The 13827-nt window shown below is 43.0% G+C and overlaps 1 protein-coding gene and 1 pseudogene across 1 annotated transcript; both read left to right on the forward strand.

The window, feature by feature from the left end:
* The first annotated feature begins 720 nt into the window (after positions 1 to 720).
* On the forward strand, positions 721 to 1662 carry LOC116910457 (olfactory receptor 1D2-like). Its single transcript, XM_032914323.1, has one exon. The coding sequence runs from the start codon at positions 721 to 723 to the stop codon at positions 1660 to 1662; it is 942 nt and encodes a 313-aa protein (XP_032770214.1).
* A 10868-nt stretch (positions 1663 to 12530) lies between these two features.
* Positions 12531 to 13473, forward strand: LOC116910443 (annotated as a pseudogene).
* The last annotated feature ends 354 nt before the right edge of the window (positions 13474 to 13827 follow it).

A 13827-nucleotide genomic window follows, 5' to 3' on the forward strand; every position in this document is an offset into this window, starting at 1 on the left:
GGCCAACCCTTCTACAGGGATCAACTAAGACCATCAGAAATCATAGACATTTACATTATGATTCATAATATTGTCAAAATTACACTAATGGAGTAGCAACGAAAATGAGCTCATGGCTGGGGGTCACCACAGCCTGAGGAACAGTATTAAAGGGTCATGGCAGTAAGAAAGCTGAGAACCACTGGGTTAGAGAGATGGCTCTGTATGTATTGCTTGTCAGACAAGCATGAGCACCTGAGCTTGATGTCCTAAGTCCCCTTAGGCAAACAGACAAACATAGCTTGACAGGAAGGTTATTCCAGTGTTGGGAAGGCAGAGAGGGGGATGATTGGCGCTCACTGGTCAGCCACCTGAGAGAAATTGGCAATGTTCAGAACCCAAGAGACTCTGTCTCAAAAAAAGGAGGGCAAGACCTCTATTAATAAGGAAGGGTAAGCTGGAGAGAGGATTCAGGAGGAAAAAACACATGGATTTTCCAGAGGACTCAAGTTCAGTTCCTACCACATATGGTGACTCACAACTACCTATTACTCCAGCATCAGGGAAAATGATTCCCTCTTCTGGACACATACACACACACACACACACACACACACACACACACACACACACATTCTGCTCTGGTAGGAAGCTCTTACATATAAGCTGTGACCTGATTCTGAACACACAATGAATTGCAGTGTCTCACCCGTTCCCTCCAGGAGCCTGAAACACTGGAAGATGTCCAAGTGGGGAGAGAATGAGACTGGAGTCAGTGAATTTCTCCTGCTTGGCATCACCAATGACCCACAACAGCAACAAATTCTCTTCTGGGCTTTTCTGTGCATGTACCTAGTCACGGTGGCTGGGAACACACTCATCTTTCTGGCCATCAGCTCTGACCCTCGCTTACACACCCCCATGTACTTCTTCCTCGCCAACCTTTCTTTCAATGAAGTCTGCTTCACCACCAATCTCATCCCCAGGCTCTTGGCTAGCCACGTGTCTGGAATAGGAACCATCTCTTATGCCCACTGCCTCACTCAGATGTACTTTCTAATTTCCTTTGCCGATGTGGACTTCTGTCTGCTAACTGCCATGGCACTGGACAGATTTGTGGCCATCTGCTACCCACTACAGTATCACACAATCATAACACCCCGGCTCTGTGTGGGGCTGGCAGCCGTTGTGTGGATATGCTGTGGGCTCATAGCTCTGGTGCACACGCTCCTCATGAGCAGACTGACCTTCTGCTCCTCCATTCCAGAGATCTCTCACTTCTACTGTGACCCTTACCTGCTCATGAAGTTGGCCTGTTCAGACACTCGAGTTGATCAACTTGTCTTCCTGGGAGCTGTGGTCCTTTTTGTGGCCCCCTGCATTCTCATTGTGTTCTCTTATGTTCGAATTGCTGTCGCAGTCTTTCAGATACCTTCTGCCAAGGGCAGGCACAAGGCATTTTCCACATGTAGCTCCCACTTAACCGTGGTCATTTTGTTCTATGGGACAGTTCTGGGGATCTACATACGACCTCCAGACTCCTTCTCCACACAGGATACAGTAGCCACCATCATGTATACTGTGGTTACCCCCATGCTGAACCCCTTCATTTACAGCCTGAGGAACAAAGACATGAAGGAGACGGTGACAAGGCTCCTCCATAGATGTTCAAAGTCCTCATAGCATGGACATATCTGCTTGTGCCAGGATGTCTCAGATTGTAAGACATGGGGTCTGACCTTGAATGTCACCTGTACTCTCTCCTCCCTCTCAGCCACTCTGACTGTGTTTTTGAAAAGAAAGAACTTCCAGACATTAAAATAGAATATTACTATTATTAGGAAAGACACTTAAATCTCAGTTCAGGGGAACAGAAAATCCTGATTATATTTAGTTAAACCACACCAGAGTTCATGAGTATCATTATTTCTATAATGACAAATCCAGAGTAGAAAATGCAAAGCCAGAAATGAGGTTTCATCCAGTCCTGTCCCCCATGATCCCTGTTTTAGGCCTGGCCTAGGGTCTTTCCTCTTGTTGGTTCTTCTTAGGCAGTGAAGGAGCAAGACTGTCAAAGGAGTGTACGACTTTGTTTTAGGAAATATTTAGGTTCCCTGTATAATACTAAAAAATAATTTAAATCTATGTTATTATGGTACTTTAGTTGTCCTGTTTTCTGTGATCCTGTGAGGCCAGAAACTGCAGTCTCTGACACTCAGCATTTCATCCTAAAATAGCAGGAGATTAAGTAAAAGATGAATTGCTAGTGCGTTTTCCCTTTTGTCCAGATCCTTCTTGCTTTTCAGGGTAAAGGGAAGTTTGGAGCAATAAATTTCTATTGAACCAAGAGAAGAGAATAATACTTGCAGAAGGAAAAACTTTTACATAGGCAATATGCATAAACTCACATAAAGAGATTCATATATGAGAATTGATATACTTCCATTCTTACATGTTGGGTCCACCTTGCATGCAGTCTCACAATTACATACTTACATACACTTATCCATACTTACATATGCATGTGGAGCAAAAGACAAAGCCCCAGTGCAGAAAGAACTCATTCATTCTAGATAAAATTATGAGCTAAATCTTTATTGCACAAAGAAAGAAAAAGCTTCTACCCTTTTAATGCTAAATGAATTAAAACCAAGCTTGCAAGAAGAAAGCTTCATTCCTTTAACAAGATTAAGTCTACCTTCTTATTGTGAAAAGACCTGTTCTGTCCCTTGGTGATGTGAAGCCTGCCTGCTCCTTCTCCTCTCTGCAGCTTCTTCTTTTTCCTATTTCCCATTCTGCACATTGATCTTTTAGTTTTTTATGTTACCTATAGTTTCTAAGTTATTCCACTCTACATTCACTTTCTAATCTTGCTCTCTCCTCTTGCTCTGATGTCACAATACTGCTCTTACTCTCAAGGCCTTTTCTCCCAATGCTATGCCTATACTTCTCAGTTCCTCTTGAGTTAAGTTCTGTCTAAAAAGTGTTGTGTCTAAAAACTTCTCCTCAGCTCCATTCTCTCTCTTCTCTTTGTCCTCAACACTTAAGACATCTTTCAGAATACATGATCACATGTTCAAAAGCTTATCACAAGTTCACACATAAAATCAAATCATAAATTGAAATAGAAGCTTACAACAGAGAATGTTTACATGTATAACCATTAGGAACAATTATCTAGCTAAGCACCATCACCTGTCACAGCTCCACAGAAAGTTAAAAACCAAAACTAAGTTACTTGTGTAGTTTTGTGGGAAAAAACACAGCCAATATTTTATCTTCTGATATATCACCTATATTATATTATTATTTCCCTTTTTATGACCTTTGAGTAACTGTTTTATAACCTCTTGGAATGTGCTTTGAGTAGGAGAAAGCCTGGTTACTACCTAACAGTAATTAACTGCTGACACATCAGAGACTGAGAGAGTTCTTATTGGGATTTTGACTATCAGAAAAGGTCCTAATAGCAGTTCCACAATAAAAGAGCTTAATAATCATTGATATAACTTTAGGAAATCTTATAAGATCATCACTAAGACTTAAGTCATCTATTTGTCTATGTGGTGTCACTATAAGAGAGTATATCTGCATAGATTTGCAGACGTCTGTTCAAAAAGACAAGCTAATGCCCATTGATTATTATATATTTAATAATAACATGAAAATCATATAAATAACAGGAAAATTCCTAAAATGAACATTTTTTAGTCCTTGTCTATGAGAGTAAGTCTTTTGTAGATTAATCCGATGCAGACCATGTCAGCAAGATTGCCTTCTAGTTATTAGCTTGTCCTATTGTGGGTCCTGAAAGGCTCCCAGTAAAACAAATTAACACCAATGTTTACTAGGTGACTAATGTGGCAATTGACATCCTGAAGCATCCCAGGCAAGAAAAGGAAAGTCAAAGAGGGCTTCCCAAAAACATTCTGAGAAACTTCACTTGCCAACCATTGGCCACATGGCAGTGACTCTCAGAGAAGCCTATGGGAGACAGCTGTGGGTTTGGTCATGACTCCTATTATCCAGCCTTTCATTGGCTAGAGTTAGGCTCATTGCAGCTCAAAGTAGAGTAGAATTCCTCTTAGAAAGGAAAAGAAGGGTCAAACAACAAGCAGGGAATAGGTTGGACACACATCCAATCTTGTCTTTCAATTCCAGGTGAGGTGAGCACAAGCATCTATCTCTCTTTCTGCTTCCTGACTGTGGATGTGACAGCTGCCTCATACACCACCACCACTGCATTTCTCTATGGTAGACTGTGTGCCTTCAAACCATGAACCAGAACAAACAATTCTTTAAGCTACTTTTGTTACACACTTTGTCATATCAGTAAGAAGAGACACTGAAGAGGAGTTGGACCTAATCCAGTGACCCCTCCCAGACATTTTCTAGCTCTTGGTGTCATTCAAGTCACCCAACAATTTTTGGGCCATTTCACCCAACTTTAAATAAATACATTCTAAATACAGAATACTTAGGTTCATTGCCAATTAGGATCTGTGTTCTTCATGTCTATCCTCATCCTTTGATAAGAGTATATATATGAGCACAGAATGTTATATTCAGAAGACTTGGATTAATTTGAAGTTCCCCACTTTGAATTAGCCATTAATATGCAGTAAGGACAATCTTTCCCATCCTTTGTTAAGTCCTTAGGGAGTCAGAGGAAGCAGGCAAAATCCCTCCTGAATCACCTAAGTAATAAGGGACTTTGGGGGTTCTCTCGCTTCTAGACATCATAAAACAAACAACATTCAGGAAATGAAATTATGTTCCAGTCCTAAATGAAGGCAAACTATTCTTTCAGGAGCCCAGGTACAACACCCTCACCACAGAGAAGTGAGAACACAGGGGGCTGCCACCTACACAGAGGTAACTCTTCTTGGTTAGCTTTTGCCTTTATCACTCAAAGTTTCATGGCACTTGCTCCCATGCCTGGGAATAGTCAATAGTAAAGAAGGTAAGGAATTGAACTGTGGGAATGAATATACCTCACCATCTCTATACCAAGTAGAAAACATGTCTTTGATCAACCCTGGAACCAGGGCACTTGTCCTCTTATGTCCACAGTCACCCAGGTAACTGCAGATCCTCCACCCCAAAAGTTCCCCCATATTTACTTTGTCCTTTACAAAATGACTTTGTAAAGTGTGCTTCAAACTAGCCTGCATAAGACCCCAGGGCCACCATAAGCCCCCAAACTGTAGAGGTCTTAAACATGTGAGTGGAAAGGAAATAGACCACTTTGGGGAAATGGAGGTTCCAATCCCTGATGGGAGACATGTTTTAGAAGGGTCAGATAGGTTTCAGCAATGGGCTGCATGGGTAGCAGATGGAACCATTCATGTCACTTCCCAGGACTCCTGCCAATCTCCTCTGTTCAGGTGGGCATTCATGGAATATCAGTTTGCTTCCAGAGAGACAAAAGGGTGCCAGGACCAGAATCAAGGGATAGGAATTCAGACCAGTTCAGGGAGATGGGTAAGATGAGGTTAGTTGGATTTGAGGAGTTTATTTGTCACCTATGTCAACTAGGACTGGGGCCAGCATGCTACATGAATGGACTGGGGTTTTGAGCCTGGGTTTCCCAGTTTCTATGTTCTTCTATAAAATTATGCACAGAGATGTGTGCATGGTAACAAAACTGGAGATTGTCTGGTGAAGGAGAAAGACACTTCAGAGTAGGACAATTGTCCAGGGCTGGTGAAAGTCCAAAAGCTCAATGAGGCCAGGTACACTGAAACATTTGTACAAAGACTAGGTTTTCAGCACATGCTCCATTTCCTGTCAGCCCTGGTGAGTTTTCTGCCCTGCCTTTCTCTCATGATAAACTGCTGTGGTGCTAATACGTCAGTACTTAAACACTGAATTATCCCCTTAGTCCTCTCAATGCCTCTCCCTCCATGTTACTCCTCTGTTACTGTCTCCTTGGCCACATTGTGACTTTACTCAGTGTGGGAAGGGCCTGATAGTCTATTGTGTGTTTTCTTAGTGTTCTGTCTGGTAGTGACTGTGATCAAGTAAAATGTACGACAGCCTGGTAGCTGTAACTACCATTTACCAGGGTCAGTCAGCCCCTGTGAACACACCCTTCCCTTGTTTCTCACTATGTCACCTAGACTAGGTGATGGAGGAAACTGAACAAACAGGATCCAGGATGGGAGCAGAAGCACCAGCCTCCTTTGTCTTTGTCTGTCCCAATTTCTTCTTGTGTAGCAGAGTACAGAGGAGGGGATGTGGAAATCAGGATTGGGTTCCACTCAAAATACAAGGTTCTGTTCAAAGGGAAAGGGTGCTAATCATTCCCTTGAGATTATTAAACAATGGTAGGGAATATCGACTCAAAGAGAATATTTTTAAATTCCATTTGATGATGTTATATTCTCCACACATTTTCCCTGTAAGCCAAGCACTCTTTGAAACTCTTAATAATTTTTGATACATCTCAATTGTCTCTTCATTGTCTTTCTTATTCTTCCTTCTTCCTTCCATCTTGCTCCTCTAACTTCCTTCCTTCTTTCCAGTATGCTTTTCTACCTGTTCGTACGTTTATACGAATGCACTTTTTGAGACAGGGTGTCATATACCTCCAGGCTTGTCTCAAATTATATGATTGAAGAGGACCTTGGATTTCTGACCCTCTTGCCTTCACCTCCAGAGTGCTGGAATCACAGGTGTTCACCACCACTCCAGCCTTGTGCTGTGCAAGGGTTCCAAGCCAGAGCCTCATGGATGCTAGGCTAGTGCTCCACTGAGCTACAGCCTCAGTCATCCTGCTAAGCATCAAAAGAGGACCCCATAAACACTGGGCAAGAACTCCACTAAGCTACAGCCCTGCCCATCCTCCTCTCCTTGGATCTTTAGAGCATTCTGATACATATCAGTATTATAGAAGGAGAGGATCTGGTCCTGATTATCTGGTGGTCTGACAAGGACAAAACAGCTCACTGCATGTGCAGCCTTCTCAATGCCTGAGCGGGCAACTGGACAACAACTTCTCAATTCTTCCATTTCACTTTGAATCTGAATGAAACTAAAAGGTACTCTTTAAGAATTCAACTTCAGTGATGGCTGCTATATCAGTACCAGGAGGTGGAGGCAAAGTTTAGTAATTCAGGGTTCATCTTTTGCTATGTAGAAATTTCAGGGCCACACTGGGCAACACTGGACCTTGTTTCAAAAAAAGAAAGAAACAAAGAAAGAAGGAAAGAAAAGAAGGGAGAAAAATCAAAACCATTAAGAATTTCTTATATTTTGTTTCTATTTCAAGGGATAAAATGAATGGTCTATATCTAACATTGCCTTTTCTTCGCAGTCAGACCTCTGTTTCCATCTCAGCTTTTAGAACTGCTTCAGAGTCTCCACCACCCAGAGCACCAGACAGATCCTAGAAAGGGTAACAGTCAGGAATTGTTCACACTGTGGACATTTCCCCCAATGACTCCAGGACCAAATTAGCAGGGGACCATGGTGATCAGAACCACCTGCATGGAGCAGAGAATGTTTTCTCTGTTGCCCGGGGAGTTCCCTATCTCTGCTGTGCTTCCTAATCTACTGGGGACATGTGTAAACTTACTACAGAGGAAGGCTCTTAAGGGACACAGAAGAAGTCAGCATAGAGAGCTGCCATAGGGCATTTTCTACAGCACAGTGTTTTTTCATTGATTATTAACATTTCCACTTTTGTGACTGACTGACACCCTATGAGAATGTGTGGAGAATTGTTCTCAGACTAACATTTCCCAAGAGTCTGAAATCCAGATTTCTCATGAAATTTTTTAACTATTTGTCTGTGTGAAATATTTTGCAGAACATTAAAAATCTGTATCAGTTTCCATTGCTGTAAGTCACATCTGAGGCAGTCGACTTGAGAGATGGGAGGTTGATTTGGGATCATGTTTTTAGAGGGGATTTTCTCCAGAATCAAGTATTTTCCTTTGTTTGCGGCCTATGGGGAAGCAGCACATGGTTGTAACATTGATGTGATGTAACAAAGCCCTAATGTTGTGGCCAGCACAAAAAGAGGAGAGGGGAAGGACTAGGGTTCCCTCAAGCACACAACCCAATGGCCAGAACACATTCAGCAGCTCAACTCCAAAAAATTTATCTGTGTGCCTATCCACTATCTATCTATCATCTATACATCTCCCAGCTTTCACGTAGCTATCATCTAGTTATCTATCATCTATCATTTCTCTACCTATCAATCACCTATTTACCTATCATCTATAAATCTATCATCTCTCATCTATCACCTATCTATCATCTCTTCATCCATCTAATATTCATTATCTACCGTGTATCGTCTACCTATCATCTATCTGTCATTTTTCTCTCATCTATTTATCTATCATCTATCTATTTGTCTATTGTCTATATATATAACTATCCATTATCTGTCATCTATCTATATATCTATCTACGTATCTACCTATTTATCCATTTATCACCTCTTTTTATCATTTATTGTCTATCTATTGTCTACCTATTTATTATGCATCCATCTAGTATCTATCATCTACCTATTTCTTTTTCATCTATCTATTATCTCTCAGTCAATCATTTATTTACCTATGTACCTATCATTTATCTACTATCTATTTATCATCTACCTACCTACTATCATCGTATATCATCTAACTATTCTCTCTCTCTCTCTCTCTCTTTCTCTCTCTCTCTCTCTCATATCTCTGTATCACATCCATGTATCTAATCTATATATATCATCTATATACAATTCTACCTTTTTATCCATCTATCTATCTATCATCTATTCATTTTAGTGCATATGACTATTTGCCTGCTATCTATGCACTGCAAAAACTGTGTGAAGTACCCATGGAGGCCAGAACGGAGGATCACATCCTCTAAGACTGGAAGTACTTATTTTGAGCTGCCATGAGCAGCCAGCACTCTTGTCCAGCCCAGACATGGCTCAAGGCCCATGCCCTGCTTCTTTGTTTACCACTTCCCAGCAGTTCACCCTGATAACCACAACAACATAGAAGCCTTCTGGGAACCTCCAGACACAATCTCATAGAAGTACACATGGTGGGGAGGTATAATTTTAGAAACCAGTTTACCCACCTCTGATCTGAGTAGTCACAGATGCTGTGTTACTAGGAGGCTCTACATGCCATCCTCTTTCCTTGTGTCACAGAAGAAACTCCTATAGGCCTTAGACTTGTCAACACTGGCCCTGGGTGAACACTGTCAGGGTCAACTCTCAATTCTAACTATGTAGGACTGCATCTCATGCTTTAAATATCTGTTTTACTTTATTTTATTTTTTAAAAAAAATTGTGTCGGGGGGCAGAAGAGGGCACTGGATCCCCGGGAGCTGGAGATACAAACAGTGGTTAACCTCCTGCTTTGGGTGCTGAGAACTGTTCTCCTGTACTCTCAAAGAGTAGGAAGTCCTCTTAAGCACTGAGACCCTCAGTTTTCTTTCTTCGATGCGCTGCTTTATTACAACCTGACATTTCTTCTGCAGCTGCATTTTCATGTTGCTGGATTTTAGTGTGCAAGAACGTTGTGAACATTCTTTCCTTTGACTACTTTCTTGGGCACCTACTATGTGTCAGGCATTGTTCCTGGCACTGAGCAGTGACTGAGACAGATGTGCCTCTCTTCTGGGAAATGCATAGCCTCATGAGGAAAACATGCCATAAATGACTCAACAAGAATACAAATTTGCACGGAAATACAAGTAAGGAGCTTGCACACAAAGGAACACATATTGAAATTGCAGACAGAGGCTAGCGAGGTGGCTCAGCTATGTCCTTAATTAGTGATCAATGTGGAGGGCCTAGTCCATTGTAACTGGGGCCAACCCTGAGCTGAAGGCCCTGGATCAATAAGGAAGCAGACTGAGCAAGCCACTAAGCAGCATCCCTTCATGGCTTCTGCATCTGCCATAGTTAGGGTTACTATTTCTGTAATAAAACTCCATGACCAACACAACTTGGGGAGGTAAAGGTTTATTTCTCTTAGACCTCCACATTACTGTTCATCATTGGAGGAAGTCAGGACAGGAACTCAAACAGGACAGGAACCTGGAGGCAGAAGCTGATGCCATGGAAGGTTGCTGCTTTCTGGATTGCTCCCCTTGACTTGATTGGCCAAGTTTCTTATAGAATCCAGAACACATGGCTCAGGGTTGGTACTAACCACAATGCCCCTCACCCCCTTCAATCACTATTTGAGAAAATGCCCTACATATCTGACTGCACCCTGATCTTATGGTTGAGTTTTCTCAGTTACAGCTCTCTCCTGTCCTATGACCACAGCTTGTGTCAGTTTACATAAAACTCTCCAGCACACAATTTGAGCTTGGTCGCCTGAGTCCCGTCCCTAGAGCCAATGGTAGAGGGAGAGAACTGACTCCTTAAAGTTCTCCTGTGACTTATACACACATGCACACATGCACGCCCGCATGCATGCACACACACACACACACACACACACACACACACACACACACACACACAGAGAGAGAGAGAGAGAGAGAGAGAGAGAGAATGACATAAAATAAAAGAACAATAATAAAGAAAATAGGGTAAGCAAAAGGTTTTTGTTGAGAAGGTGACTGGAGACAAAACAGAAAGAATCCCAGGTCAAAATCACAGGAATCACAAAGGCCCCAAGGCAGGAAAGGCCTGAAGTCTGGTGAGCCTGGCAGGAGATGCAGTGAGAAAAAGAGTGAAAATCAGGGAACGGAAGACTTGGTACACTTTGGTGGAGGCTGAGCATCAGCACTGGGGAGTTTTAAGCAGCTGAATGTTTCAATCCCTTTGAGCATTTAATTGAGTAGATGCTTAAGTTGGGTAGGGTGTGAGGTGCAGGCTGACACATTCTGAACATTCTTGATACCATGCTGTGGAAAACAAGGGTGGTACTGTCTGTTGGATGGGTTTCATGGGGACAGACTCTTCAATGTATGTATCTTACATACATTGTTTTCCTGCTGTGAGCAGACAGCATGACCAAGGCAAGACTTAAAAGGACATTTAATTGAGGCTGCCTTAAAGTTTCAGATGTTCACTCCATTTTCCTCAAGGCAAGAAGATGGTAGCATACAATCAGTCATGCATGCAGGAGGAGCTGGGAGGTCTAGGTATTCATATGTAGGCTTTTAGTGCGAGACTGACTACAGGAAGCTAGGATGAGAGGTGATATTGAGCCCACAACCACAGTGAACAACCTGTTCCAACAGGGATAGAGTTTCTAGTAGTACCAGTCCCTGGGTTGAGCATATACAAACCATCACAGGGTGAGACATTGTGGGACACAGGGAGACACACAGATCAGAGGACTGGTGTGAAATTCTCCAGCCAGCACTGGGTTGGGCCTTGCATGGAGCAATGGCTTTGTGTGTATGTCTATTATAGGCTGGTCATTCATTGCTTCTGAGCATTCTGGAAATGTTTGCCAGTACTTTCCCATTGTGCTGTGCCTCCTCACTGTGGGTGCTCTGAAGCCAGGGCTCATTTCCTAGTGTCCTCTCACTTCACAGCTGCTGTGTGATAAGGAGGATTTCACTGTGTGGCCAAAGCCCTAGTTCCCAAGTCTTTGCCCTCAGCACATAGCACCTGAAGACCAACCAGGCTGTGCTCACAAGATGCCAGAGAGAGCAGAGCTGTGGGTTGAGACTATGGTGGATTTGAAGTCCTTTGTCCCTCCAGTGTCAGTGTGTTCCATTTGAAGAGTAGACACAAGAAAAGAGCTCATATGGTGAGAACAAGGAAAATCACACATGATCTCTAGCACCATGGAACTCAATTAAACCATGGTTAATACAGTCTAAAGCATGGGTTACAACTCCCTTGAAGACTGGGCAACCCTTCTACAGGGATCAACTAAGACCATCAGAAATCATAGATATTTACATTATGATTCATAATATTGTCAAAATTACACTTATGAAGTAGCAACAAAAATGAGCTCATGGTTGGGGGTCACCACAGCTTGAGGAACAGTATTAAAGGGTCATGGCAGTAAGAAAGCTAAGAACCACTGGGTTAGAGAGATGGCTCTGTATGTAGTACTTGTCAGACAAGCATGAGCACCTGAGCTTGATGTTCTAAGTCTCCTTAGGCAAACAGACAAACACAGCTTAGCAGGAAGGTAATTCCAGTGTTGGGAAAGAGGGGGATGATTGGGGCTCACTAGTCAGGCACCTGAGAGAAACTGGCAACGTTCAGACCCCAAGAGACTCTGCCTCAAAAAAAGGAGGGCAAAACCTCTGGTAATAAGGAAAGGTAAGCTGGAGAGAGGATTTAGGAGGAAAAAACACTTGGATTTTCCAGAGGACTCAAGTTCAGTTCCTACATATGGTGACTCACAGCTACCTATAACTCCAGCATCAAGCAACATGATTCCCTCTTCTGGACACACACACACACACACACACACACACACACACACACACACACACACACATTCTGTTCTGGTAGGAAGCTCTTACATATAAGCTATGACCTGATTCTGAACACACAATGAGTTGCAGTGCCTCACCCGTTCTCTCCAGGAGCCTGAAACGCTGGAATATGTCCATGGCAGGAGAGAATGAGACTGGAGTCAGCGGGTTTCTCCTGCTTGGCATCACCAATGACCCACAACAGCAACAAATTCTCTTCTGGGCTTTCCTGTGCATGTACCTGGTCACGGTGGCTGGGAACACACTCATCTTCATGGCCATCAGCTCTGACCCGCGCTTGCACACCCCCATGTACTTCTTCCTCACCAACCTTTCCTTCGATGACATCTGCTTCACCACCAATATCATCCCCAGGCTCTTGGCTAGCCATGTGTCTGGAATAGAGACCATCTCTTATGCCCACTGCCTGACTCAAATGTTCTTTCTAATTTCCTTTGCCAATGTGGACACCTTTCTCCTAGCTGCCATGGCACTGGACAGATTTGTGGCCATCTGCTACCCACTACAGTATCACACAATCATAACACCCCGGCTCTGTGTGGGGCTGGCAGCCGTTGTGTGGATATGCTGTGGGCTCATAGCTCTGGTGCACACGCTCCTCATGAGCAGACTGACCTTCTGCTCCTCCATTCCAGAGATCTCTCACTTCTACTGTGACCCTTACCTGCTCATGAAGTTGGCCTGTTCAGACAAACAAGTCAATCAACTTGTCTTCCTGGGAGCCGTGGTCCTCTTTGTGGCCCCTGCATTCTCATTGTGTTCTCTTGTGTCCGAATCTCTATGGCAGTCTTTTCAGATACCCTTCTGCCAAGGGCAGGCACAAGGCATTTTCCACGTGTAGCTCCCACTTAACTGTGGTCATTCTGTTCTATGGGACAGTTCTGGGGATCTACATACGACCTCCAGACTCCTACTCCACCCAGGACACAGTAGCCACCATTATGTTTACTGTGGTTACCCCTATGCTGAACCCCTTCATTTACAGCCTGAGGAACAAGGACATGAAAGAGACAGTGACAAGGCTCCTCAATAGAGGTTCAAAGTCCTCATAGCATGGACATATCTGCTTGTGCCAGGATGTCTCAGATTGAAAGACATGCGGCCTGATCTTGAATGTCACCTGTACTCTCTCCTCCCTCTCAGCCACTCTGAGTATGTTTTTGAAAAGAATGAACTTCCAGACATTAAAATAGAATATCACTATTATTACGAAAGACACTTAAGTCTCAGTTCAGGGGAACAGAAAATCCTGATTATATTTAGTTAAACTATACAAGAATTTATGAGTATCATTATTTCCATAATGACAAATCCAGAGTAGAAAATGCAAAGCCAGAAATGAGTTTTCATCCAGGCCTGTCCCCCATGATTCCTGCCATAGGCCTGGCCTAGTGGGGTCTTCCCTC

Source organism: Rattus rattus, chromosome 9 (assembly GCF_011064425.1).
Source record: "Rattus rattus isolate New Zealand chromosome 9, Rrattus_CSIRO_v1, whole genome shotgun sequence".
NCBI lineage: Eukaryota > Metazoa > Chordata > Mammalia > Rodentia > Muridae > Rattus > Rattus rattus.

Excerpts from the sequence above, each read along its gene's own strand:
- LOC116910457 (XM_032914323.1), top strand. The coding sequence starts at position 721 with ATGTCCAAGTGGGGAGAGAATGAGACTGGAGTCAGTGAATTTCTCCTG.